The sequence below is a fragment of the Setaria viridis genome, chromosome 2 (assembly GCF_005286985.2).
Source record: "Setaria viridis chromosome 2, Setaria_viridis_v4.0, whole genome shotgun sequence".
Classification (NCBI taxonomy): domain Eukaryota; kingdom Viridiplantae; phylum Streptophyta; class Magnoliopsida; order Poales; family Poaceae; genus Setaria; species Setaria viridis.
In genome coordinates this window covers 27,291,708-27,316,034 of record NC_048264.2, presented here as the reverse complement: position 1 = coordinate 27,316,034, position 24,327 = coordinate 27,291,708, and the positions used below count along the sequence as shown (strand labels likewise).

General features: G+C 45.0%; 2 protein-coding genes across 2 annotated transcripts; both read right to left on the bottom strand.

The window, feature by feature from the left end:
• Nucleotides 1-2,176: 2,176 nt before the first annotated feature.
• Nucleotides 2,177-5,335, bottom strand: LOC117844214 (putative pumilio homolog 8, chloroplastic). Its single transcript, XM_034724970.2, has 6 exons — nucleotides 4,423-5,335; nucleotides 4,166-4,343; nucleotides 3,253-3,416; nucleotides 2,894-3,152; nucleotides 2,689-2,813; nucleotides 2,177-2,615 (listed from the first exon to the last, which is right to left on the bottom strand). Exons 1-6 carry the CDS (start codon nucleotides 5,106-5,108, stop codon nucleotides 2,606-2,608), a joined length of 1,422 nt encoding a protein of 473 aa, XP_034580861.2. The 5' UTR covers nucleotides 5,109-5,335; the 3' UTR covers nucleotides 2,177-2,605.
• Nucleotides 5,336-17,816: 12,481 nt separating this feature from the next.
• LOC117844809 (MND1-interacting protein 1) lies at nucleotides 17,817-22,608 on the bottom strand. The gene is made up of 2 exons (XM_034725602.2): nucleotides 21,150-22,608; nucleotides 17,817-18,576 (listed from the first exon to the last, which is right to left on the bottom strand). The coding sequence occupies exons 1-2, from the start codon at nucleotides 22,551-22,553 to the stop codon at nucleotides 18,049-18,051; spliced, it is 1,932 nt and encodes a 643-aa protein (XP_034581493.1). The 5' UTR covers nucleotides 22,554-22,608; the 3' UTR covers nucleotides 17,817-18,048.
• Nucleotides 22,609-24,327: the final 1,719 nt, after the last annotated feature.

Sequence of the window (24,327 nt, the reverse complement as noted above, 5' to 3'; positions counted from 1 at the left end):
GATAGAGGCACATACGAGGCCTCACTGTTGCGAGCTTGTCTAGTTGAGTTAATGGGCTGAAGTTAATGCCCTCTCATCATGTTACCTTGTCTAAGTTCAATAACACGATCATGACATTAATTAGATTTTATTAGCTCAATTAGCTTGTGAGCGGTAGGCAAGAGATCCTTGTTTGCTGTATTCTAATTTTTTAGTTAATAAATTGATGTCAATACCTTCTCATTCATGTTACCTTGTCTAAGTTCAACTACACTTGTCAAGATATTAACTAGATCTGTTAATCTATCTCATGTGCGCATATGGTTAACAAGGGCTCCTTCAATGGCTGTTGTGTTACAATGCTTTATCTTAGCCCCTCGGCTCATCTAGCCGATGGCGCATGCCATTAATATTTTATTTATTCACACCGCATTCTTATGTTAAATATCTATTTGTGGTGATATTTATTTCAAGAATGCTTACCCATGAGTTCGAAAGCCTTCACTGCCGATCTCCTCATCAATTTAATGTTTCCCTTGTCAATTTTCAGGTCAAATTGACTCGCACGCCTTGCACCACTCACGAGCCGATTTGGAGCCTGCGCTGGAGTTAAACAAATCTCCCATATCCTCCGTATTGATCAACATAGAAGCCTGAAGTTCTAATTTTGCGTCAACACAATGTCATCGACTAAGAGATCTTCAAACTCCTCTACTTTCCCATTGCCTTTGTTCTGAACATTTGCAGCATAGGTTGGGTCAACTTCCACACTATCCAACCAAGCATCCTACAAAAGACAGGTACTTCCGTAGTTGTGTCACCAATATTAACTTCTCATATGACACTATTCGGTGCTAAATACAAAACCTTCATTACCTTGATCTCATTGCCTCTTGCATACTCCACAAAGTTCCCATTCTCATCGAAGTACCCTTCTTCCCTCTTTCGCTCCAAGTTAAAAGGCTCTATCCGAATAACATCGATCATCAACAAAGTTAACACCATCCTGTTGGGCATCAAAAATAGAGCTCAAAAGCTCTGTACCCAGCATTCATAAACTGGCAAACTGCCAATAGTAAACAGGGGGAAGATGCAAGCGGAGAAGCAAGGCACACGTTATAGCGGATTTCGAAGCCCTTGACGTCAGCGGCACCTCAATCCGCGTGTTCCCTCTCCCGGAGCTGGCGTGGCGCTACCGCACGCGCCGCTCCGCCCCGAGCTCCGGGTTCAACATGCAGTCGATTCCACGGTGGCGGCGGAGGGGCCTCCCTCCGCACCGGCGTCCCAGTACATGGCTTTCTTCTTCTTCCCCTTGGGGAGCCGCGGCTTGCGCTCCCTACGAGCGCGAGCGTCAGACCAGAACCCTGACCGTATCGGGCTGCCATAGCCTTACCGACCAACCGACCGACGCCGCCGCCGGGGAACGGGCTTTTGGTGCTGCGCATCGGCTTCGCGGGCTCCATAGTCGGCGAGCGAGAGAGAGAGAGCAGGGAAAAGAGACGAGACGAGACGAAACGGGACGGGTGTTTGGGCTCGATTTGGTCATATTTTTTGCTTCGAAAGGCTCAGTTACGTTTTTTTAGAGGGAAAGGCTCGGTTACGTAAGACGGGCCTAAATGGGATTTAAAGTATGGGCCGGCCAAGCAGAATATTAGCCCAGCTAAGAGGTAGCCTATAGCAAATAAGGACACGGAATTTCACGAGCTTTCCCTTGTTTTTTATATATCCTATTATACTTGTATTTCACCTTTCCAAAATCCAATCATGATTGATTACAAAAATAAAGTCTAAGCATGCTCATTTTTTAGCTCATACATGAACGCCAGCTTTCACATTATACGCAGGAATGCCTGACCCAAATTGTATTTGTATCAGAATCTCAAAACAAAATAAGCTATAAAACCATGACAGGCACATATACAAAGGGTAAAAGATCCATTCTCATCGTGGTTAATTTTTTTGGTAGGTATACATAGTAAACTAGTTTATCATATCACTGCAAACATGAAAAAAAATATTGTTTGGCCCTTCACGACAACCCTATTAGTGTTTTTTTTCTTTTTCCCGTTTGCAGTAATATCATTTTCTGGAACTACTTAGGTAGACTAGATTACAAAGATCAAAGGGGAAAAAAATAAAGTAGAAAAATATACCTACAAGATCTATAACGAGAATAACACTTGGCTAAATCGAAAAAACTATGATGAAACAAATAAAGTTAGTCTAAAAACATGTTATCGACAAAATTAAAAAGCTTGTTGAGACTTTAGAGATACACCATTTTTCTCCAAGAAAAAGAAGCCTAAAAGCATAATAACTGACAACATAACTGAAGATAAACACAGTTCACACTTTGACAACAGGTAGCAAAGTAACGACAACACCCGGAGATTTCTAATGCTGGAAAAAAAAAAAGAAAGAAAACAATGAGTGAACCTTTAGAGTCTATACACACCACAATCCATGCACGCACAGACGATTCTAACATCAGGTATCTACTTCACAGCATCTCCAGACAGCCAAAAGAATAACCAAAGCTCCAAAAATATCTCCAGACAATCAAAAGTACAACCAGGCTCCACAAATTATATTAAGTGATGCCCACCGGAGTTTCATGCCAACTACTTCAAAAGTCCCTACACAAATGTTTGAATGTCGTATGATATCAATCGGTGTGATGTCTACAAAAATCTTGAGATTATTGTTTACCTCAAAAATGTTCTCTGAATAAACCCATATCTGGCCAGTATGCTAAAGATCTTCGTACAATGTTGATTCCTAACCATAATGTTTTGGGAAAGGATAGCATTGGCTAAAATGTTTCGAAGAGGATACTGGAAACAAAAGAAGAACAGTTTGTGTTATGCAATTGAAATGTATACTATGAAAGTTTATGAAAAAAAATGAGTCATACCTTACAGACTTCAAGAGCAGTGGAGAGAGTAAAATTAGCAAACTCATGAGTCACAAGATCTCTGAAGTGAGCATAGTAAATCAATTCATTTACAATGACTGATCGCTCTCCTTCATTAAATACCTTTAAACACCACTCAACAACATTGCTGCCATATTTATTTTTTGCAAGTGTCACATAGTGATTTCTTAAGCAAGATGCAATAACTGCAATGTGAAAGGAGTCTCCCTTTTTTAGAATATCCTGAAGAATCCAGTTCCTGATAGAGAATGGAAAGCAAAAATGAGAAAGAAATAGTAAATTCTTATGCCATCAAATTGTTTAAGATGTCATAAAAACACTTAAGTTCATATGCATACCCACAAGAATTTAAAGCTAGATGAAGGCTCTGGTAAGAGAGTTTGATCAAAATGTTATCCATTTCCATCCAGCTGACGCGTTCTAAGCAATTTTGCAGTAGGCTCAGTCCATTTGATTGGCGTGCAAGTCTTGTACACTCCTTAGCAACAGCTTCAAAAATGAACTAGCAACACAATACAAATATTAACACATAATAATTGAAAATAAAGTACTCATAAACACAACATGAGCATATGTTGAAATCCGCTGAAAATAAAATGCCAATATAATTTTATAAATAAAATTTCACTATCTTGTTCATTTGAAGTTTACTTTAAAAGGTATAAAACACTACATACACATTCATAATAAGACAAGAAAGAAACACAAATAGAACTAAACTTAAATAAAATATGATAAATTATATATAACTGATCTGAGATTTCAGGAGTACAAAGTTTTAAAGGAAGATAAGGTAAAGTATAGACAGATACAAACTGAGCAGAAGGAAAACCTAACACACAACATCACTACAAGAAATTCTCTAACTTGCATAATTAGATCAACAGTACTTAGCTCTGATAGGACTCTATCATACATGAAATATAACTAAACTTGATTATAGGGAAACTATGGTTACATATCAAATGTTAACAAATCAAAAAAGTTATCAAACATTTTTTTTTCAAACAAACTAATTTTAATCTAACATTTATATATGCTAGTAAATGCACCAAGAATGAGATTATTGATTGAAAATACAACTAACTTCGGTAATGTACTTTTATTAGCAACAACTATACCACACGTTAATGCTTCTAGCCAAAACAAATATTATCAACAACGAATATTACACAGCAATGCTACTAATGAAAATGCCACAATAGTATACAACAAGTAGAACCTAATATGAAAAAAAAAACCTGGAAATACCTGAGCAATGTCTGGAGGGGAGCTCTTTATAAAAGCATGGATCACTTGGAGTCTTTTTGAATCTGACAGGAGCACCCGCATTTGACTCGGTGACATCCATGGCACCATAGCATCTCCGAAAAGTTGCATTGATTTCCGAGTTTCGCAAGAATTGATCATGAAAACCACCTCATTTGTTCTGAAAAGGAATTAACGGTCTACATTACATACTGCTGCAAGTAAGAAGAAAAAGAATACGGAAGTTGATAAGCGCATGCCTCCGGACACAAAGGCTGTAGAAACTCCTGTCTTGCGTGATCTTAGCAATGACCCATTCCCGGAGCTGGTGGTGGCAGTGATTGAAGATCAGGTAGAACATCTGCTGCCCGTGTGTGCTCTCCGAGAGCAAGAGGTCGCAGGCGTACGACACGATTTTCTCAGGGGTTTCTTGGGACAGCGCGAAGAGCACCGCTTGCTCGTTCACGTGGGAAAACAAGTTGGGATCCTGCAACTGCCGGTTGGCAGCCATGCCATGCAGGTGCCGCGGCGGCGTCATGTACGCGTGGTCGCCAGTTAGTAGGACGCCGCGAGCCGCAGCAGGGGTACCAGCGCCCGGCTCGTTCCGGGGCCCACGAGCGAGGCCGCCGCGGCGGAGGCGGCCTTCCGCGAAGCGCCGCGCGTCGGGCATCGGAGACGGCGCCGCCGGACCGGCGGCCCGCACTATGGACGCCGGCTGCAACGCGCTCTGGTCCGCGGCACGGTGAGGCCTAAGGAACGCCGGCGAGAAGCGATCCACCGCCGCCGAGTCCTCGCCGGCTGCCTCGGCCGGCTCGTGGAGACCAAGGCGCGCCATCTTCTCAGCCAGCTCATCGCGCGGAGCGTCGTCCTCGGCTCGGACTCCGCCTCGCTTCTCCTGCTCCTGCAGCTCCTCCCTCTGCCCCAGCAGCGGCGCCATCGATCCCATCCCAAGAAACCCTCGCGACGCCTCCGCAAGAAAACCCCCAGACAAAAAATCCCGTGCCTTTGACGGCGAGGCTTAATGGGAGGACTGGCGAGTCCAGCAATCAGAGGATTGGATTGCAGATATAGCCTGCCTTTTTTTTAATGAATTTCCTGTCAGATTTTGCTTGGGGCGGAAGGGAAGTAAAGGGAGGGAGCGAGGAAGTCGCAAGGAGAGATTGAGGAAAAGAGAGAAAAGTTTTATGGCCAGCAGTTTTTGGTTAGCCGTGTTGTTTGGATTTCTCGCTCTGTGGTCTCTGTGCCGGAGGTTTGCTAGGGTGGGACTTGGGAGAGGCGCAAGTTGGGTCCGTTTTGAATTCTCTATCGTGAGATTTGCTGGGTTTGCTTTAGAATTGCTAAATTACAAGGGGAAAGGAAGTCCACGTTTTATAGGTGGGGTAGTGGTTTGGTTAGCTGTATTGTTCGGATATACCGCTGGTGTTTGAGATTTGTTGGGGGTGGAGATATCGCAAGTGGGTGGGTTCGAATTCTCTTTGTCATAAGATTTGTTGGATTTTATTTAGGAATTACTAAATTATAAGGGGAAAGTAATTCCAAACAATATTCACGGTGCTTAGCTGTGTTAAGATTATCATCGTGGTAAGATTTTAGCTGGGTTTATTTTAGATTGCTAAATTATTCACTCTATTCGTTCTTCCTATTCACCCATCTTCTTCATCTCCAACAAGCTCTATGGTTAGGGGTTAGCAATGGAGACTTATGGTATCGGACGGACTCGAAAGAAGCCTGGAATGGCAATACCGGATAGGTGGTGGTGCTTGGAGTGTGAGAGGAGGTGGTGATGAGTCACAACAAGAGGCTAAATAGACGGAACTAGAGCATCACAACAATATCTTGAGAAAGATGAGTCAGTGTTATAGCGGAAGAAGGCGGTGGAAGATTTAGAGATCAAGAAGGAAGTCAGTGTTATAGTGGAAGGAGGCGGTGGAAGATTTAGATATCATGAAGGAAGGTAGGAAGGATATGTGGACTAATCAAAATAGATCTCGGAGACAGTGAAAAAGGAGATTGTGGCGGCGGCGGTGGCAAAGCGTTGGAGCCTGCCAAGACGAAACATCAGCAAGGAAAGTATTACTGAAGTGAATTAAGAGCAACGGATTAGGAAACAGAAAATGGCTACGATCATATTAGGATAGGTAGATTTTAAGACGTTGAATCTTAAATAAATACCATAAAATAGAGTATTTTCTTGGTTCAAAATATCCGGGTGTTTCCTAGACTAGGCTTTTTGAGTTGGTTTATTTGGACTTGACTAACAGGGGTTTAGATTTTAGTGTTAGTCCAAATGTGATCAAAAGGAAACTCAAGATGGCAGTTGTGTTGTTTGATTCCAGAATTCTCAAACTAGTTTGATTTGGTCATTTTCAAATGAATACTCCCTTTGGTCACACACAAAAGTGAAATTTTGAACATCAATCGTCTCTGCTAACACAATACTTTGAGCACTACTTTTAATTATAAAATACTAAAATACATCAAAAGTGTACTTTGGGTGTAAACAATATGGGTTGTAGACAAATGTAATCTGGGTAGTACAAAAATGGAATTTTGAACATCAATCATCTCTAACACAATACTTTGAGTACTAATTTTAATTATAAAATATTAAAATACATCAAAAGTGTACTTTTACTAACAATTCAAAACAGATTTACCATTTTCACACGTCTAAACTGAACACACCAAAAGTAATTTGTATACAAAATTTAAAATAGTTGACTTCAGACAACTCTAAAACATCACTTATGTGTAACGGGAGTATTTTATCTAGATGTTGGCATGTTTTTCAATACGTAAACACTTTATATTATTATTGTTGTTCTACATTGTATTAGCAACCTCAAAGAATTTCATGGCTGTCGGATTTAGTAGCCCGGCAGTCCACCAGGGGTTACCCAAGTGGTAAATTTGTAGGCAGGGAGGATTGCGAAATCAAGAACTAGAAGGTGATCACGAGAACACGAGGGTTTAGACAGGTTCGGGCCTCGGAGAGTAATACCCTACATCTTGTATTTTGGTGGATTGTATTGCTGGTATTGTTCGTGGAGAGTTGAGTTGCCCTAGGGAGGCGCCCTCGACCGCCTTATATAGGCTGACAACCTAGGGTTACAAGCCGGTTTGAATCTAATCTAGTTGCTTGTTACATGGGATGCAACCTGAGTCGCATTACAACAAGTATCCCACAATATCCAGGCTGACTTGAATCGTCTGGCCTCCTTGACTTTTGCTCCAAGTATCTTCATTCCTTGGCCCACACGTTCTGGTCGGGCGGGCTCACTTGTTAGGATCGGCCAGTACCTGGTCGGTGGGGACCCATGGGGTACCCATATCCCTCAAGCCCCCGAGCAATGTGTAGGTGAACAGGGACCTGAGGTCATCACAGCGAAGTTTGGAATGAAGCCAGCTGAAGCTACGATGGCATCATAGTGACGGAGAGGCTGCGCAGTGCTAAAAAAAAAGAAGAAAATCCGAACGAACGCAGAGCCATAGATGCAGAGCGAAGTCGAGCGCCGAGCTTATGGATGTCGGGCATCCAGTAGGTCGAAGCGAAGGACATGGAGGGTGTCGCAAGACACACTCCATATGGAGTAGCCCCCGAGCATTGAAGCGATTAGTATAATTGGTCTAATGGTCAAAAAGAAAAAATTGATCATAAAAGCAGGTCCTAGTGCCCGAGCATAAGGATAGGCGAAACCACGGAGGCACAACGACCTGAAGTAGGCGCCCAGCCCACAAGCGTGAGCGCGAGGACCGGCGGAGCCGCAGAGGCGCTCTGACAAGAAATAGGCGCCCAGCCCCCGAGCATGAGCGTGAGGACTGGCGGAGCCACGGAGGCACACCGACCTGAAGTAAGCGCCCAGCCCCCGAGCGTGAGCGCGAGGACCGGCGGAGCCACGGAGGCACGCCGAGTCGCATCCCACCCTGAGCCAGAGAGGTCGGCCGAGCGACGAGAGGCACGCCGAGTCATCTACAGTGCCCAGCCCCCGAGCCTAGGAGCAGGACGAGCCGCAGAAGCACGTCGAGTCGCCTGCTACCCCGAGCCAAATAGGTCGGCCGGGCGACGGGAGGCACGCCGAGTCATCTGCGGTGCCAAGCCCCCGAGCCTGGGACTCGGACAAGTCGCGGAAGCACGTTGAGTCCCCTCCCGCCCCGAGCCAAAGAGGTCGGCTGGGCGACGGGAGGCACGCCGAGTCGTCTGCGGCGCCTAGCCCCCGAGCCTGGGAGCCGGACGAGTCGCGGAAGCACGTTGAGTCGCCTCCTGCCCTAAGCCAAAAAGGTCGACCGGGCGACAGGAGGCACGCCGAGTAGTTTTTGAGTTGTAAAAGGACAATACAATCATTATGTAGCATAGTGTAGATCATTTAATAATTGAACATCTCGGAAGTTTAATTTGCTATAGAAGTAAATTCTTGCACGTCCTGCTCTTGTAGGTCATGTAATTTCCCAGGTAGTTAGCCTATTACGTTTAATCACCTAGCCCTGCTGACCATTGCTCACGGAGAGGACACCTTATCTTAGGCTATAGCGTTGGGGCTGACCTGATGCTCGCATATAGGAGACGTGCAGGACGAGTCAAGGTTTCATGGATTAAGGCATGTGCTATCTGAGTACTTTAGCAACCGTTAAGAGAAGACGTACAAGACATGAAGGAGATCGCAAAGCAGTCGGAACTGTGCGAAAAAGCGAGAGTGTGCACTGGGCACTCGTAGGTCGCAGCCCCGACTGCCCGTGTAGTGGATGGACCAAGCTGTATGAGCAATTGGGGTGTAACCAAGGTGGTCGGCGGAAATCACGAAGACAAAGGAGAGCCGAGACGGTCGGCGAAAGTCACGGGGACATAGGACAATCGAGGCGTACGGAGATATATGGAGGCTGTAAAATATTTAATTGAAAATAAGACTTAGCTTGATTCGTGATTGAGTCGGAGAGTTGGCGTAGTCCTCGTGTCCAGGCTTAGAAGCCGCGAGCGTCATCTTGATCGTCATGGTCGGGGAGAATAGTCGGCAAAAGCAAACAGGTTGGGACTCACTGCCGACCTATCTTTGACCGTCCGAGACTCGTCCTCGACCCGTGGGCCGGGTCCGAGTAGTTGATGTTGTCACTAGTGTGTCGGGGTTGCTGATTCGTCGAAGCGGCGCGTGACGCACATTGTCGGTGATGCAGTCGCTACTAGAGCTTTGGTGAAGATGGAAAGGTGTAGGCCGTCTTGGAGCTAGGCCACTTTGAAGCTGGGTCGTGATGCTTGCTTCTGACGTAGTCGACGTGCACCTGGACAGCACACATGGGTATCCTGATCCTGCGGTCCAACATGCAAATGAATGCAACTCCGATCCGTCGAAGCATGTTTAGCTTGTATGAGTTATTAGCCATATAAACAAAAATTGAGGCCGATTTAACTGAATAAGAAAATTAGAAATAGAAAAAGGAAGTGTATTCTCCCTGCTCCAAGTAGATTGCTTGTAGATGGTGTAATGCCTGGAAGCGACGGAGTAGGCACAACGAGAGGAATACATATTCAGGAGTGAGTGTGTGTGTATTACAGATGTGTGCGTGTGTGCTTGACAGGTGGGGCCAGATTGTCAGCCGGCGTGTAAACTGTTAAAAGGTCAGATGGAAAAACAGAGTGTATCGTTATCGTTTTCTGAATGAGAAAGAAAGATTCTATCGGGGTTCAGGGTCCTTCCCTTCCCCAGCCATTCTCTGATCTCTGCCTGTGTTGATCTCACGCCGCCGGCGAGCTATCGACGGCCACGGGGCATTACAGCTGGTATCAGAGACTCATCTTCCTCGGCGTGGGTGTCGGGGGCGGCGGCGGCGCACCACATCGGCGGAGCAGGCGGCGCACGGCGAGGGTGCTTCGGCTCTCTGATTCAGGTGTTCCCCTTTCCGATTCCTTCTGCCTACCGACGATTTTGGTGCCCAATACCTAGGATCGGTTGCTACTGGGTCGAATTGCAGAACTCCGTCGATCTGAGCCGTAAATGGGGTGGGTTTGCTGAGGTCTCATCGTTTGCTGCGCGGCACCAGCGACGACGATTGACTTCCTGTAAATCCCATTCCACCACGGATCGATTTACGGGCAATTCACCATAGCTCCACCCAAACCTTCAGTGCAGTCTCAATTGCTCCTGGACGCCATGGCGGAGGGAGCTACGAAGGCTGACGCAAAACTGGATAGGTTGATGCAATCTGTGGACCTACTGTTCTCCAAGATCGAGGACCTCCACATTACTCAACAGCAAATGCAGGTCAAGTTGGATGTCAATAGTAAGGCCGTCGATCTATCCATGAGAGAACAACAAGTCCTAGCCCAGCAATTGGAGGCTACTGGTCAAGCAGTAGCAAAGCTCACCGTGGATCAGCTAAGGAAGGACGATCAGGATAATGAGTACAGTCCACCACCATCTACCAATACTGCTCATCGTCAGAATCATTATCAACAAGACCATTCAGCATTTGGGGAACCACATTATCATCGTGCTGCTACTAGTGGGCATCCTTTTGGGCACAATGTTGCTGCTCACAGGAACTCCCTGCCCAAAATGTAGTTTCCCAAGTTTGAAGGTCAAGACCCAACAATTTGGCGTGATAAGTGTGAAACTTATTTTCAGATCTTTGACATACCTGAACATATGAAGATTATGACGGCAGTCATGCATATGGATGAAAATGCCTCACGGTGGTTTAGAGTTTACAACAGGAAAAATAGGGTGGACACTTGGGATCAATTTATCAAGGCTGTAGAGCAAAAGTTTGGAGCATATGACTATCAATATGCCATAGATGCATTGTTGGATCTCAAACAAGTTGGCTCAGTAGAAGATTATGCAGCTGCTTTTAAAACACTTCAATTTCAAGTAGACATGCATAGTGGGGGCATGCCTGACACATATTTTGTTTCCCAATTCATCAGGGGGTTAAAGCCTGACATCAGGTATGCAGTTCAGGGTCAAGTCCCTCACTCAATGGAGCAAGCAGTAATGTTGGCAAGAATACAACAACAGATACAAGAAAAGAATACCAAAAAAAGTCTGAAACCTTTGGGTAGCACCAGATGGGCTTCTACTTCCTTTGCTGGCAAATTGGAACAGCCCAAAGCAGCCACCACCCTTACACTGTCTAAGGACGACAACTCAGAGATTACTACAAAACCCATAACCTGTGTTTCTATTGTCGGGAACCTTATGATGCAACCCATGCTGCTAAATGCACTAAAAGACCAAAAGCTCAAGCCAATGCCTTGATACTGAATAATTTGGACATCCAGTTAACTGAAGAAGTCTTAACTCAGCTGGACATTGAGGATGCTTTAGCTGCTGATTTTGGTACTCTATCCTTGAATGCCATTGCTGGTACAGATGAAGGAGAAGTTATGAGGTTGAGGGCTCTTGTCAAGAACAAGGTGATGTTGATGCTAGTGGATAGTGGTAGCTCCCATTGTTTAGTTAGCTCCAATTTTTTACAGAAGGTGGGCATCCAACCAGTACCAGCACCTCCCAAGGTAGTTCAAGTAGCGAGAAGTATTAATTTCTGATCAGGTGGTACCCCAACTAGCCTGGTGGATCCAAGGACATACTTTTACTTGTGATATGAGAGTTTTGCATCTAGAGGCTTATGATTGGCTCAAACAAAATAGCCCCATTATCCACCATGGGGAGCATAAGACCATGGAATTTTGTCATAATGGTGCTCAGGTCACTATTCAAGGAGTTCAGACCAGCAATCTAGCCATTCAGGAACTCTCAGTTGATAAAGTACTGAAGTGGGATGCTGGCAATGATATCTGGGCTTTTGCCATAGTCAAAGCTCTACCACTTCAAGAACCGGTACCTGTACCTAATGAAGTTCAAGAGGTCTTGGAGGAATTTGCAGATGTCTTTGTTGAGCCTAAAGAGTTGCCTCCACCCAGAGTGTATGACCATCCCATTCCCATAATTCCAGGTGCTATTCCTGTCAACTCTAAACCTTACAGATACTCGCCTTTACACAAGAATGAAATAGAAAGATAAGTGCAAGAATTATTGACTGTTGGCCTTATAACTCCAAGTACAAGTCCTTATGCCTCTCCTGTCCTTCTAGTTCAGAAGAAAGATGGCACTTGGTGTTTTTGTGTTGATTATAGGAAACTCAATGACATCACTATTAAGAACAGATTTCCTATGCCTATCATTGATGAAATACTGGATGAACTTGCTGGTACTAAATATTTCACTAAGTTGGATATGAGAGCTGGCTACCATCAGGTGCAGATGAAAGAATGTGATGAACATAAAACAGCCTTTAAGACTCATCATGGCCATTACTAGTTTAGGGTCATGCCATTTGGGCTTACCAATGCCCCAGCAACTTTCCAGTGTACCATGAATGACATTTTGGGTCCATTCCTGAGGAAGTTTGTGTTAGTGTTTCTGGATGATATACTAATTTATAGTCCCACCTTGGAAGTACATATCCGGCATCTAAGACTTGTTCTAGAAAAATTCAGGGAACATCACTTCTTCCTCAAGCACAGCAAATGTTCTTTTGCTCAACACCAGCTTGATTACTTGGGCCACATAATTTCTGATCAGGGTGTGGCTACTGATCCAACAAAAATAGAAGCAATGCTTAAGTGGCCAATTCCTACCAATGTAGCTGATTTGAGGGGATTTCTAGGTCTCACATGCTACTACAGAAAATTTATTAAGCATTATGGTTTGATGGCCAAACCTTTGACTGCTCTGCTCAAGAAAAAGCAATTCGAGTGGTCTGCACTAGCTCAAGCAGCCTTTGACAAGTTAAAAGAAGCAATGGTAACAGCTCCAGTGTTAGCCATCCCAAATTTCACTAAACCATTTACTATTGAAACAGATGCTTCTGACTCAGGTGTGGGAGCTGTGCTGATGCAAGGAGATCAACCTGTGGCTTTCATGAGTAAAGCATTGGGACCCAACCTTCAGAAATTATCTATCTATGAAAAGGAGTTCTTGGCTCTGATAATGGCAGTTGAGAAATGGAGGTCGTATCTCCAGAGACAAGAGTTTATCATCAAAACAGATCACAAGAGCTTATCTTATCTCAATGAGCAAAACCTCCACTCAGAAATGCAAAGAAAAGCAATGACCAGGCTTATGGGGTTACAATTTAAAGTCATCTACAGAAAGGAAAAGGAAAATGTAGCAGCTAATGCTTTATCAAGATGCTGCCATTTGCTAGCTATACAAGCCGTTTCTGAAGCTCAGCCTGTGTGGGTCCAAGAGGTGCTTAATTCTTACACAACTGATCCCCAAGCTCAAGAGCTCTTAACCAGGTTAGCAATCAAATCTCCAGATAAACAAGGGTCTCATTACATCAAGGGCTAATTAAGTTCAACAACAAAATCTGGATTGCTGCAAATTCATCCTTACAAACATTAATTGATGCAAATTCATCCTTACAAAATCTGCAAAGGAAAATCTGGATTAATTGATGCCTTACACACTAGTGCCATTGGAGGCCACTCTGGCACAAAAGCTACTTATTACAGACTCAAGCAACTTTTTTATTGGAAAGGTATGAAAACTAATGTGGACAACTTTGTCAAACAATGTACAATCTGCCAACAAGCAAAACATGAGAACACCCATCCAAGTGATTTGCTGCAACCTCTTCCCATTCCTCAAGGTGCTTGGTAGGATATATCTATGGATTTTATAGAAGGCTTGCCACTGTCAGAAGGGTTTAATGTCATATTGGTGGTTGTTGATAGGTTCACCAAATACAGCTATTTTATTCCTCTCAAACATCCATTCAATGCACAAGCAGTGGCAAAAGTAGTACTTGACAATGTGGTCAAATTACATGGCATGCCCAGAACAATTGTCTCTGACAGAGATAAAATCTTCACAAGTCATTTTTGGACAGCACTATTTAAGTTGGTGGACACAAAATTGCTACGGAGTTCAGCTTATCACCCCCAAACGGATGGTCAAACAGAGCGAGTCAATCAGTGCCTTGAGATGTACCTGAGATGTGCTGTCCAAGATTCACCCAAACAGTGGAAAACTTGGCTTTGTTTGGCTGAATTATGGTATAATTCCAATTATCACACTTCCTTGGGCTGCTCTCCTTTTAGGGCTTTACATGGGTATGATGCAGACTTGGGCACATTCTTACCCTGGAACATCAAGATAGCAATCCAGCAGTTGAGTTTCTGCAACATAGGGAACAACAGTTGGCCTCCCTGAAGCAACATTTAGCTGCTGCACAAAATTGCTTCAAGCTTTAGGCAGATCGCCACCGTGTTGATAGAAGTTTTCAGGTGGGCGAGCAAGTTTTACTCAAACTTCAACCTTATGTCCAGCAGTCAGCGGTTACAAGACCTTACCCAAAACTTTCCTTCAAATACTTTGGCCCTTTTGAAGTGGAACAGAAACTTGGACAGGCTGCCTATAAGTTGAAGTTGCCAGAGGGTAATCTCATTCATCCGGTTTTTCATGTCTCTCAACTCAAGCCATTCACACCTAATTACACCCCAGTCTTCAAGGAGCTACCAAAATTGACAGATATGTCTGCACAAGACTTGTCACCTGAAGCCGTGCTTGATCGCCGTCTTGTGAAGAAAGGATCCAGAGCCATCCCTCAAGTTCTGGTCAAGTGGATAGGCATTTGCTGCTACTTCATCAACGTGGGAAGACTTGTACGTTGTCAAGCACAGGTTTCCTGACACCATTGCTTGGGGACAAGCAACATCTGCAGCTGGGGGAGATGTAATGCCTGGAAGCGATGGAGTAGGCATAGCGAGAGGAATACGTATTCAGGAGTGAGTGTGTGTGTATTACAGATGTGTGCGTGTGTGCTTGACAGGTGGGGTCGGATTGTCAGCCGGCGTGTAAACTATTAAAAGGTCGGATGGAAAAATAGAGTGTATCGTTATTGTTTTCTGAATGAGAAAGAAAGATTCTATCCGGGTTCAGGGTCCTTCCCTTCCCCAGCCATTCTCCAATCTCTACCTGTGTTGATCTCACGCCGCCAGCGAGCTGTCGATGACCATGGGGCATTACAGATGGGTTTTCCTCAGCTGCATGCAGACGGACATGGGGTCAACACCAACGGAACTAGGATGAACGGATCTATGCGGACCCTTTTGTGTGTTCATCAAGCCGACGTAGATAGGATCCTGGGAGGCAGCCGACTTAGCGTTGACGCGTGCAGCTCGGGTCGGCAAGTATCGATGGTGGTGGATGGATCACGGCAAGCATGTCGGCGGCCACCTCCGTACTTGCCCTCATCTTCCGTACATCATCATCCTGGCAAACGGAGCGTGAAGCTAGCGGCACTCAATCGGAGGTAGAGAGGCCACATGCACCAATTGGAAACGAGAGATCAATCTGTAATTAGCTACTGCCAAAACCGGATCAATCTAATTTCAATACGTAGAACGACTCACCCGGCTGCAGATGGATGTTGCCGGTGATCAAGTTGGAGGGCATGGGTGGGTGAACGAGCGCGAGAAAGTTCTTCATGTTCTCGGGGAAGATAACATTGAGGCGAGATGCCATCGAGCTCACTGGGGAGGATCTTACGATCACCCCTAACTGGCGTGCCAACTGTCGGATTTAGTAGCTTGGCAGTCCACCAGGGGGTTACCCAGGTGGTAGATTTGTAGGTAGGAGGATTGCGAAACCAAGAACTCGAAGGTGAACACGAGGGTTTAGACAGGTTTGGACCTCGGAGAGGAATACCCTACGTCCTGTATTTTGGTGGATTGTATTGCTGGTATTGTTTGCAGAGAGTTAAGTTGCCCTAGGGAGGCGCCCTCGCCCGTCTTATATAGGCTGATGACCTAAGGTTACAAATCGGTTTGAATCTAATCTAGTCGGTTGTTACATAGAAAGCAACCTGAGTCGGATTACAACGAGTATCCCGCAATATCCTAGCTAATTTGAATCGTCCGGCCTCCTTGACTTGTGCTCCAAGTATCTTCACGTTCTTGGCTCGCACGTTCCGGTCGGAGGACCACTTGTCAGGACCAGTACCCTTGTCGGTGGGGACCCATGGGGTACCCATATCCTCAATGGCATATATCACGAAGGCGTGCAACCATAGGACCACCACTAGAAATATGAGCATTCATCCTCAACCTTAGTACCGATTGCTTTTTGGCCCGGTATTAATGTTAGTATAAAATTGGGGGTCCCTGGAGGCTTTTTAGTACCGGGTCGTAACACCACTCGGTACTAAAAGTAACCCTGTAGTACCGGGTGGTATTATGACCCGGTACTAATAGGCCTAGAACTTTTAGTACTGGGTCATGACACCACCTGATACTAAAGGGTCACTTTTAGTAACAGGTGGTGTTACGACCCGGCACTAAAAGTCTCTCCACAAGTTACTTCAAAAGGAAAGCATAGCCACATCCATCATATGTGTTGAGTAGGTGGAGTGGTAAGGAAGGATTGCGCGAGGTCGGAGGTTGTGGGTTCGAATCCCACGGATCGTGCATGCGCATATTACGTGTGAAAATCGCGTGACTTGTGACTTGGAACGATGCACGTGTGCGAGGGCCTACCGGCGGTCAGCAGATTTTTTCTTTATTTTTTAGCGAAAAACGAAGACCAACTGGTACTAATGCATACCCTATGTATACCCTTTAGTACCGGTTATATGACTCGGTACTAATGAACCCCCTTTAGTATCGATATAGCAATACCGGTCGTACAACCGGTACTAAAGAGGGGTTAGAACTTGATACCGAAGGGCATTCATCAGCATTCCCCAACAGTGGACTGACCATGCATGTCATCAAGCTCAACCTCAAACAACTCCTTTTCAGCGTCAGATGATCCGTATGACGGGTGTGAATAGTAGACAAACGTTGGATAATGTGAATCGTGCAACCAAATTCCCTTCATGCGAATATATCATACATAAATAATGTATCTAATAGTATGCCATTTATGTGACGGATTAAATATTTTTGTGCATCAAAGATTATAAACTTTGACAGTATTGACATAGTTTGAGTCGTAACGAGTAAATGTTAGTAAGTTGAATGATTTCTTTCTTTAAAGAACTTGAATGCTTTTTTTTGACAAAGCCATGCATTGCTGACGGTAGATGATTACTTCAATGGGGGCTAGCTTCAATGCACCTAAAAGCTTGACACCCAGCCTACGCACGGCACGACTCAACAGGGTGCACATGGGCTACAAGGCTCCAATACACAGTACGGCATAGCCCCTGTAAACAATCGTAGACATTTCAGCACAAACTATGGGTTCACAGATTACATTGACACTAATATTTCTACAGCCTGCTCTTCAGTTTCATTTTCCCGTAATAACACAAATACGGTCTTTAAATGATTAAGAAAAAATTAAGCTCGGTGCCTTTCAATTATCCAAGAAATGCTAGTATCCAAGTTTGCAAGGTGGACAAGCGAAGGCGAGACCCATTAGAGACTAGCACCATCTTCCGGCGACAAATTGGATGCAAATCAATCAGAAGTCAGAACACACCACAGAACTGTCGCAAAACATTCCTGCGTCCCAAACAAGCCCCAAAAGTAACAATTTTTCACAAATACGCCCACAAAATTCTCGGTTAAACTAGCTGACCTACGTTGCGCCCATCTAAGTCCCAGAATTTTTCACAACTCAGAGAAAATTCAGAACAAAAAAAAACATAGATAGAGGCAGACTACACACTGATTTGCAGTCTGGAAAATGGTTTCGATTATACGCATATACCCCAGAAGAGTCGCAATTCAGCACACATATATCCATGGACACTGATGCGAAGTATAACCACTCAGGCAGAGACCTATATAACCTTTCTTCACAGTGACGGAGGTAGAAAGCCAAAAAGAAAACCACATGTTCCAATTCACCTCAATGCAGCAGCACCCCCTGCAGCCTGGTGCCTCAGTTGGTACTCGCACCAAAAACCCTGATCCTCTCTTCAATCTTGGCGCTGCAGCTGGGGCAGCGAACCACGCCTTTATCCTCCTGCAGCTTGTTGCAGCCAACGCATAGGACCTGGTGTGCGCACTGGAGCAGGATCACGACCGCCGCCTCCTTCTTGCAAACAACACAGTCCCGGCGGCGGCTTGGCTTCTGGGCTGGCTGTGGTAGTGGGCGGTTGGATGCGGCTGGTGGCCTCTGGATGGGCTGCTGCTTTGACGTCCGTGCTGTGCTTCGGTTAGTCATGCCAGGAGGGTTGGTTGATGCGACAGCTGGTTGATTTGTGCCTGTCGACTTCTGCAGACGGTTCAATTCGTCTTGAAGCCTCCGGAGGTCATCCTTGTAGCACTGGGATTCAACTTCTTTCTTCCGACGAAGCTCTTCGAGTCGGCGATCAGAGTCTGCTTTCGCAGCTTCCTTCTTCCTGCGCTCCTCTTCCAAAAGTGCCACGTTTTCTTCTTTGGCCCTTGTGTCCTCTCTTATCTTGATCTGCAAACCAAACACATACAACAAATCAGTTGTACTGTTACAGTTATTAGATCACTGGGTTCAGGCAACATCACAGTATGGGTAGAGCAGTACGCTATAATATCATAAATGACCCAACATGAACTAGTATGATGTCTAACCAAGACAATTTGCATCCAATCTGAAGACTTCTCATTTCAATCTCAAATATATTGTAGCTTATTATCCACAATGGGCGTAATATTAAATAACTAAATGCTAGCAATATGAACTGTTAATGCATCAAATGATATAAATACGTAAAATCCACATCATAACAATGCAAAACACTACGTAGAAAAGTAAAAACACTAACATGTGACAAGGCGCAAAATTAAATGCCCAAGAAAAGAAGATTGCTGGAAAGAAAAAGATGGTCAGAGTTTCATGGAATTGGTCATAGAAAGATTTGATAGGAGAAATAAAAGGGCGGGTTATCACAGTCCCTTGAATACTGCAGCAAGGAACAAAGTACAGCCTGTTTATGTCAGTAATGAGTCAGCCAATTTAGGTACAAATCCAGAAAACTAAACAACCTTCTTGTAGTTTCCAATGGGCATTTCACCTATGTCATCAAATCAATTAACTGTGCAGTACCAAATAAGAGGTGATGAACCAAGGTAGTAAGGGTACAGGAGTAATAATATTATAATAATCATTAGGAACTGTCAGAAGAAAATAGGTGTGGAATGAATCCTATTTACCAGAAAGCAGGGCAACATTCGCATACCAGACAACTAAGGTAGGATGAGTAATTGCATTATTCCCTTGTATTGATATGTCTATGGTTTTTCTATAAGAATGCGAAGAAATAGCATCTCAAAACAACTTATGGTTGTAATCATACTGCAAGTGGCAGCATCGAGCCATTGACTGATAGAAGTCACTGATTCTAGTCTTAGCTAAGAGCTCAATCAGTTCAAATAACAGCACCAACAAACTTAGATGTAGAAACAAGCAATAGTTTAATGGTTGACAAATGAGGCCAAAACTAATCACAGATTAACACTGACCAAACCAAGTTTGTTTTGGGATAAAACTGGTTGAGCCAATTTTTTGTTTTGAAATATCACAATGCAAACAAAATACAGTAACACATGGGAATAATCCTAACAGCACAAGACTAATGTCAAATGCTTTATCTATGGAATAAATTCACTAAAAGCTACACACAAGTTTGCAAGCATATGCTATATGTTTTAGCTATGGCTGTCACTATGCTAATCAGAGTTAGCAATTTTAGTACAAAGTGTCTATGGAAGTCCAACAAGATTGCCATGGCAGCTAGGACATGATAAAAATAAGGTCAAAGCACAAGACTGCAGTACATGGTGCAGCATAAAGCAAATGACTGATGAATGGTTAACCCGTAACCAGTTGGCATTCACGCGTGCATCCCCAGTTCTATGTCTGACCAAGATTAGCATTTGCACAACCACTATATATAAAATATGCATTTTTGTGGTCCAATAGTTCAAAAGTGTATGCAGTAATTAAAAGCTTGCAGCGCCCTCTGAAACCAACCAAAGATGCAGCCAACCAAAGATGCAGCGCATGGAGTAGCTCTATGATATCTGTGGCTACAGGAGATACAGCCCATCACCAAGATACAATTGTTTGGAGATTCCCTGATTGTATGTTAACTGTTTATTTAGTCACAAGTTTCAATCAACTTATGGCTAAATGCAACCAGATAAAGACACATGTGTTCTCACGTCTTCGTTTCTGGTTTCCAGATTTCACCACTAATTCTTCATTAGACACACTTAATCTCCTAAGAGGGGACACTATAATCCATTCAGGATCATCAGCCATACCTACTTCAACCATTATCAGTTTGCTACAGTGACAAATCTCTTGTACCAAACTGATATGGCCTAGGGGGTTAAACAATGAAAGGAATACGAGTGAGGTATGAGGTTGGGATCCTGCCCCTCCCTGACAGCCTAGAGCTGTGATATGGATAGTAGGGCCTAGGAGGGCTCGGAAATTCCTTGATAGTTCCTTCTTGCCTTTATCTAATGACCCGTCCTTTTAAAGGGAACAATTTAGGATACGAGACTCCATCCAGTGGTAATTCAGGAGTTGACTTTATTCTCATTGACATGGGAACCACGCGTCACTTAGGCATAAAGTCACAAATGTGCTACCAGATTTCTGCTGAAAATGGTGGAATAGCATAACTTATCCCGTTCCAAAGAGGGATTGCCTAACAATTAGAAACTAATACATAGAAAGCAGTCAAAATAAAAAAATACACCTAGGCACTTAGAAATCTTGACTCATAACTTAATGGGCAACCAACTGGCAGGTCCAGGCTGCACCGGCCCTAGCCCCTACACCGAGCAGGCTGGGTGTACACGTCCTAGCCCTATGACTAAATTGAAACACACCACAACAGTAGTCTGCTACAACTATGCTCAAGTGTAGATATTTAATCTCTTCTAGTATGAAAATTTTAAATTATGAGTACCTCCTAGCACGTAACAAAACAGAAACCCATGGAAATATGATGTTAAGGAATAAGCATAACGAAATTGCGAGTTTTTCCTAACCTCCATGTTTTTTATTGCCTTCTTGACCTCAGAAAGCTCCCTCTCAGCCTGTGTAATCTTTGTCTTGCATTCAGCAATGTCCTCCTTGAGCTTCGCTTTCTGGCGCTCCCAGACCTCAAGCTTTTTGGTGTCCTTCTTCTCTTTCCTTAACAGACCCTGGCATTGTCTTTCAGTCTCCGATGCACTCAGCTTTGCAGCTTCCATCTCTGCACGTATCTCTGCATTTTCCATTTCCAGCCTCTGAACTGTTGCATTACTCCGGTCAAGCTGCCCACTCTTTTTCTTCAGCTCATTCTCCAGGTGAGCAAGGCGCTTTATTGTGTCATCCTCCATCACCTGCTTTTCCTTCTTACGCCGCTGGTTCTCATCATGTTCCATTCGCAGCACACGCAGCTCAGTGAGATCAGCACCAAGCTTGCGAGCAGCCTGTATAGCCTTTCCCTGTGCCCATTCCCTTCGCTCCTTGAGCTGCGCCTCCATCTCTCTTGTCTGCTTAATGAGGTCACGCACCATCTGATTCTTTGGATCAGGGTTTGGATCTGTTGGATCCTTCTTGTCAATGTCCAGTGCTTCAAGCTCCACAACAACAGACTCAATGAGCTCCTCAGTCGACAGCTTCTTGGCAAAGGACTCCTTGGGTTGCCCTTCCACTGCAGCACCGCTGGACCGTGACCAACCAGCGGCCTTGAGGCAGGACATGGTCGCAGCAGCAGGACCCTGGTGTATCGCGAGTCTCATGAAGGTTTCCGGGTCAAAAAGAGCGGGGTCCTGAGCTGCCGCGGCTGTGGTGTTATTGTAGTGGATGTGTCCACGCTGTGGGGTCTCGGCCACGGGCGGGGGGAGCTCCTCACTCTCAGCAGGGGCAGCAGCAGGTACGGGCTTACCATTGAGGGAGCAGCCTATGGCGATCGCCTCCTCGAGGCGCAGGTCGCTAGAGAGGAGGCACCACAAGGCTTCGGCGCGGGTGAGGGTGGGGCGGCTGCTCTGGAGGAGGCAGACGAGCCCCGCGAGGGAGTACTCCTCGAGGCGCCGGAGGTCGGCGAATCCGCCCCCGCCGGCGTGGCCGGGGTCGGAGAGGTAGGTGCGGGCGTTGGCGACGATGTTGGAGACGGGGTCGTTGAGCTTGCCGTAGCAGTGGCCCGCGCGGAGGACGGCCTCAAGCGACGCTTCCTCGCTGTGGCCGAGGTCGGCGAGTCGGGCCAGCGCCGCCGCGTACGCCTCGTCCAGCCTCTTGAGAAGGCGCTCCTCCAGCTCGTCCGCCGTGGCGCGGAGCCACGGCGCCGCGTCCTCACCCGCGGCTGGATCGGGATCGGAGGCCGGCGGGGGCGCCGCCGCGGGGCCCGCGCGAGCGGAGCGGCCCTTCCGGGACGCGCGGCTCCCGCGGTCGCGGGGTTGTCCCGCCATCAGAGCGGAGTCGGAGTCGGAGTCGGAGGCGGTGGCTGCGGCGGCGATAGGGTTTGGGCGATGGGATCAGAGGTGGGGGTGGGGGTGGGGTTGGGGTGGGCGGCGCGCAGACCACGTCGATGTGTGCGAGGAAAATGGCGTGGGGATGGTAACTGAAGCGAGGAAGGGGAAGGGTAAAGAAGGGCTTGTTGCTGGGCTCGATTGGGCTCTGTGTTGGGTCTTTAGGGCTGACCGGATAAACAATTTTTTTTTTTGCGAACAACCGGATAAACAATTAACAACCGCATCGGAAAGCAATTTAGATTGGTTGAAGCATTCGGCAACTTGCATTGAATTTAGGATTCTGAGGGCTTTGAAGTAGGAGTATTTCTAATCAGCATTGCTACTGTAATTTTGAATTTAGATCTTTAATTATTTGCAGGATAGGTGTATACATGAGAAAGAGAGGGTGTTTCTATACAATGTATCACCATCACGGAGATAACATCAAGTAGATCCACTAAAAATAATTTTCATAAGATAAATCATCATTATGTCAAATGAATAGCCATGCTAACTCAAACTTTAATGTTTTCAACTCGTAATAAAAAAAAATTAACATAGCTTAACCTATCAATGAGTGCTTCAACAAAGGTAGCACTAGACCTAAATTTAATTGTTGAAATAAACCTAGAAAATTTTGCCCCATGCTGTGTCAAGAATATACATAAAATCCGGGTGGCTACGTTGTTAAATGATAGTGACCACATTATCATTTCGCAATAGTGTTTGGTCATGTGGATGGTAAGCATGGATAGCCCACCCTCTTTACAGTTTGTGAAGTATCTGCATGTACTTTATTACTTTTCAGAGTTGGTCGAACTTTGCACGTAGCAAATCGTCCTATAAAACCAACTTTGCAAAATACACTCTTTTGTCTGACTCCTATTTATTCTAACAGAATTATTAGGTGAAACTCCTATATTTTGCAAATTTCTAGACAAAAGTTTTGTGTTGTCCTACACCACTGCTCACGAGCCTTTGTTTTGTATTGGAGCATGTCTCCTAGAATTATGTGGATAATCAAAATAAAATCTATCTTTACAACAAAGATAAAATTCTCTTTGTAGATAAATCACACCATTGTTTTCTGAAAAAAGAAAGATGAAACACATACAAACAATATTAACACATTATAGGCGGTGTAGTAGTGGAACATATATGGCTTGTCATACTCGCTGCCCTAGCATCCTCTTTTGTACCAGCATCTTTTCCACCACCCCTCCACCTCCTCTTACTAATGTTGCCCCTTGTTGCACTTACTACCACGATTCCCGTCTCTACGTTTCCTACTGCCACCACTCGTGGCTTGCAGCATTTTGCCTCGCTTTCTCATCGGCATAGTGCATTGCGCGCATCCTGCCAACTGCTAAGTCAAGTGATGAGTAGCCCCATCACACCTAAGTATCTAACAATGAGCATTGCTCTCTTCTTTAGCGCTACTGTCACATTACAATTCTATACATCCAGCAAAAAACATGAGATGAAGACACGATAGACCGACTCATCTTAGGACGAGATGATGATTTCTCAAACCAAACACCCTTTGAAGCGCCACGTTCGTCCACGTCCTAGCCTTTTTCAAAGTGCAGCACTAGCACTAAACACTGGTTCTATAGTTGAATTCTTGGCCCTGGCGATCGCTGGATTCTCTGGGAGCTTAGTAAAAGATCTTTTCAGTGTCCGTGCTCTTGGATTTGAAAGTGAACTCTTTTGTGTAGCTTGTAAGCTTTGG

Excerpts from the sequence above, each read along its gene's own strand:
- LOC117844214 (XM_034724970.2), bottom strand. The coding sequence starts at position 5,108 with ATGGGATCGATGGCGCCGCTGCTGGGGCAGAGGGAGGAGCTGCAGGAG. Across the intron at positions 4,344-4,422 it reads TACAGCCTTTGTGTCCGGAG|AACAAATGAGGTGGTTTTCA; the intron begins GCATGCGCTTAT and ends ATTCCTTTTCAG. Across the intron at positions 3,153-3,252 it reads CTAGCTTTAAATTCTTGTGG|GAACTGGATTCTTCAGGATA; the intron begins GTATGCATATGA and ends ATTCTCTATCAG.
- LOC117844809 (XM_034725602.2), bottom strand. The coding sequence starts at position 22,553 with ATGGCGGGACAACCCCGCGACCGCGGGAGCCGCGCGTCCCGGAAGGGC. Across the intron at positions 18,577-21,149 it reads AGGCAATAAAAAACATGGAG|ATCAAGATAAGAGAGGACAC; the intron begins GTTAGGAAAAAC and ends TTTGGTTTGCAG.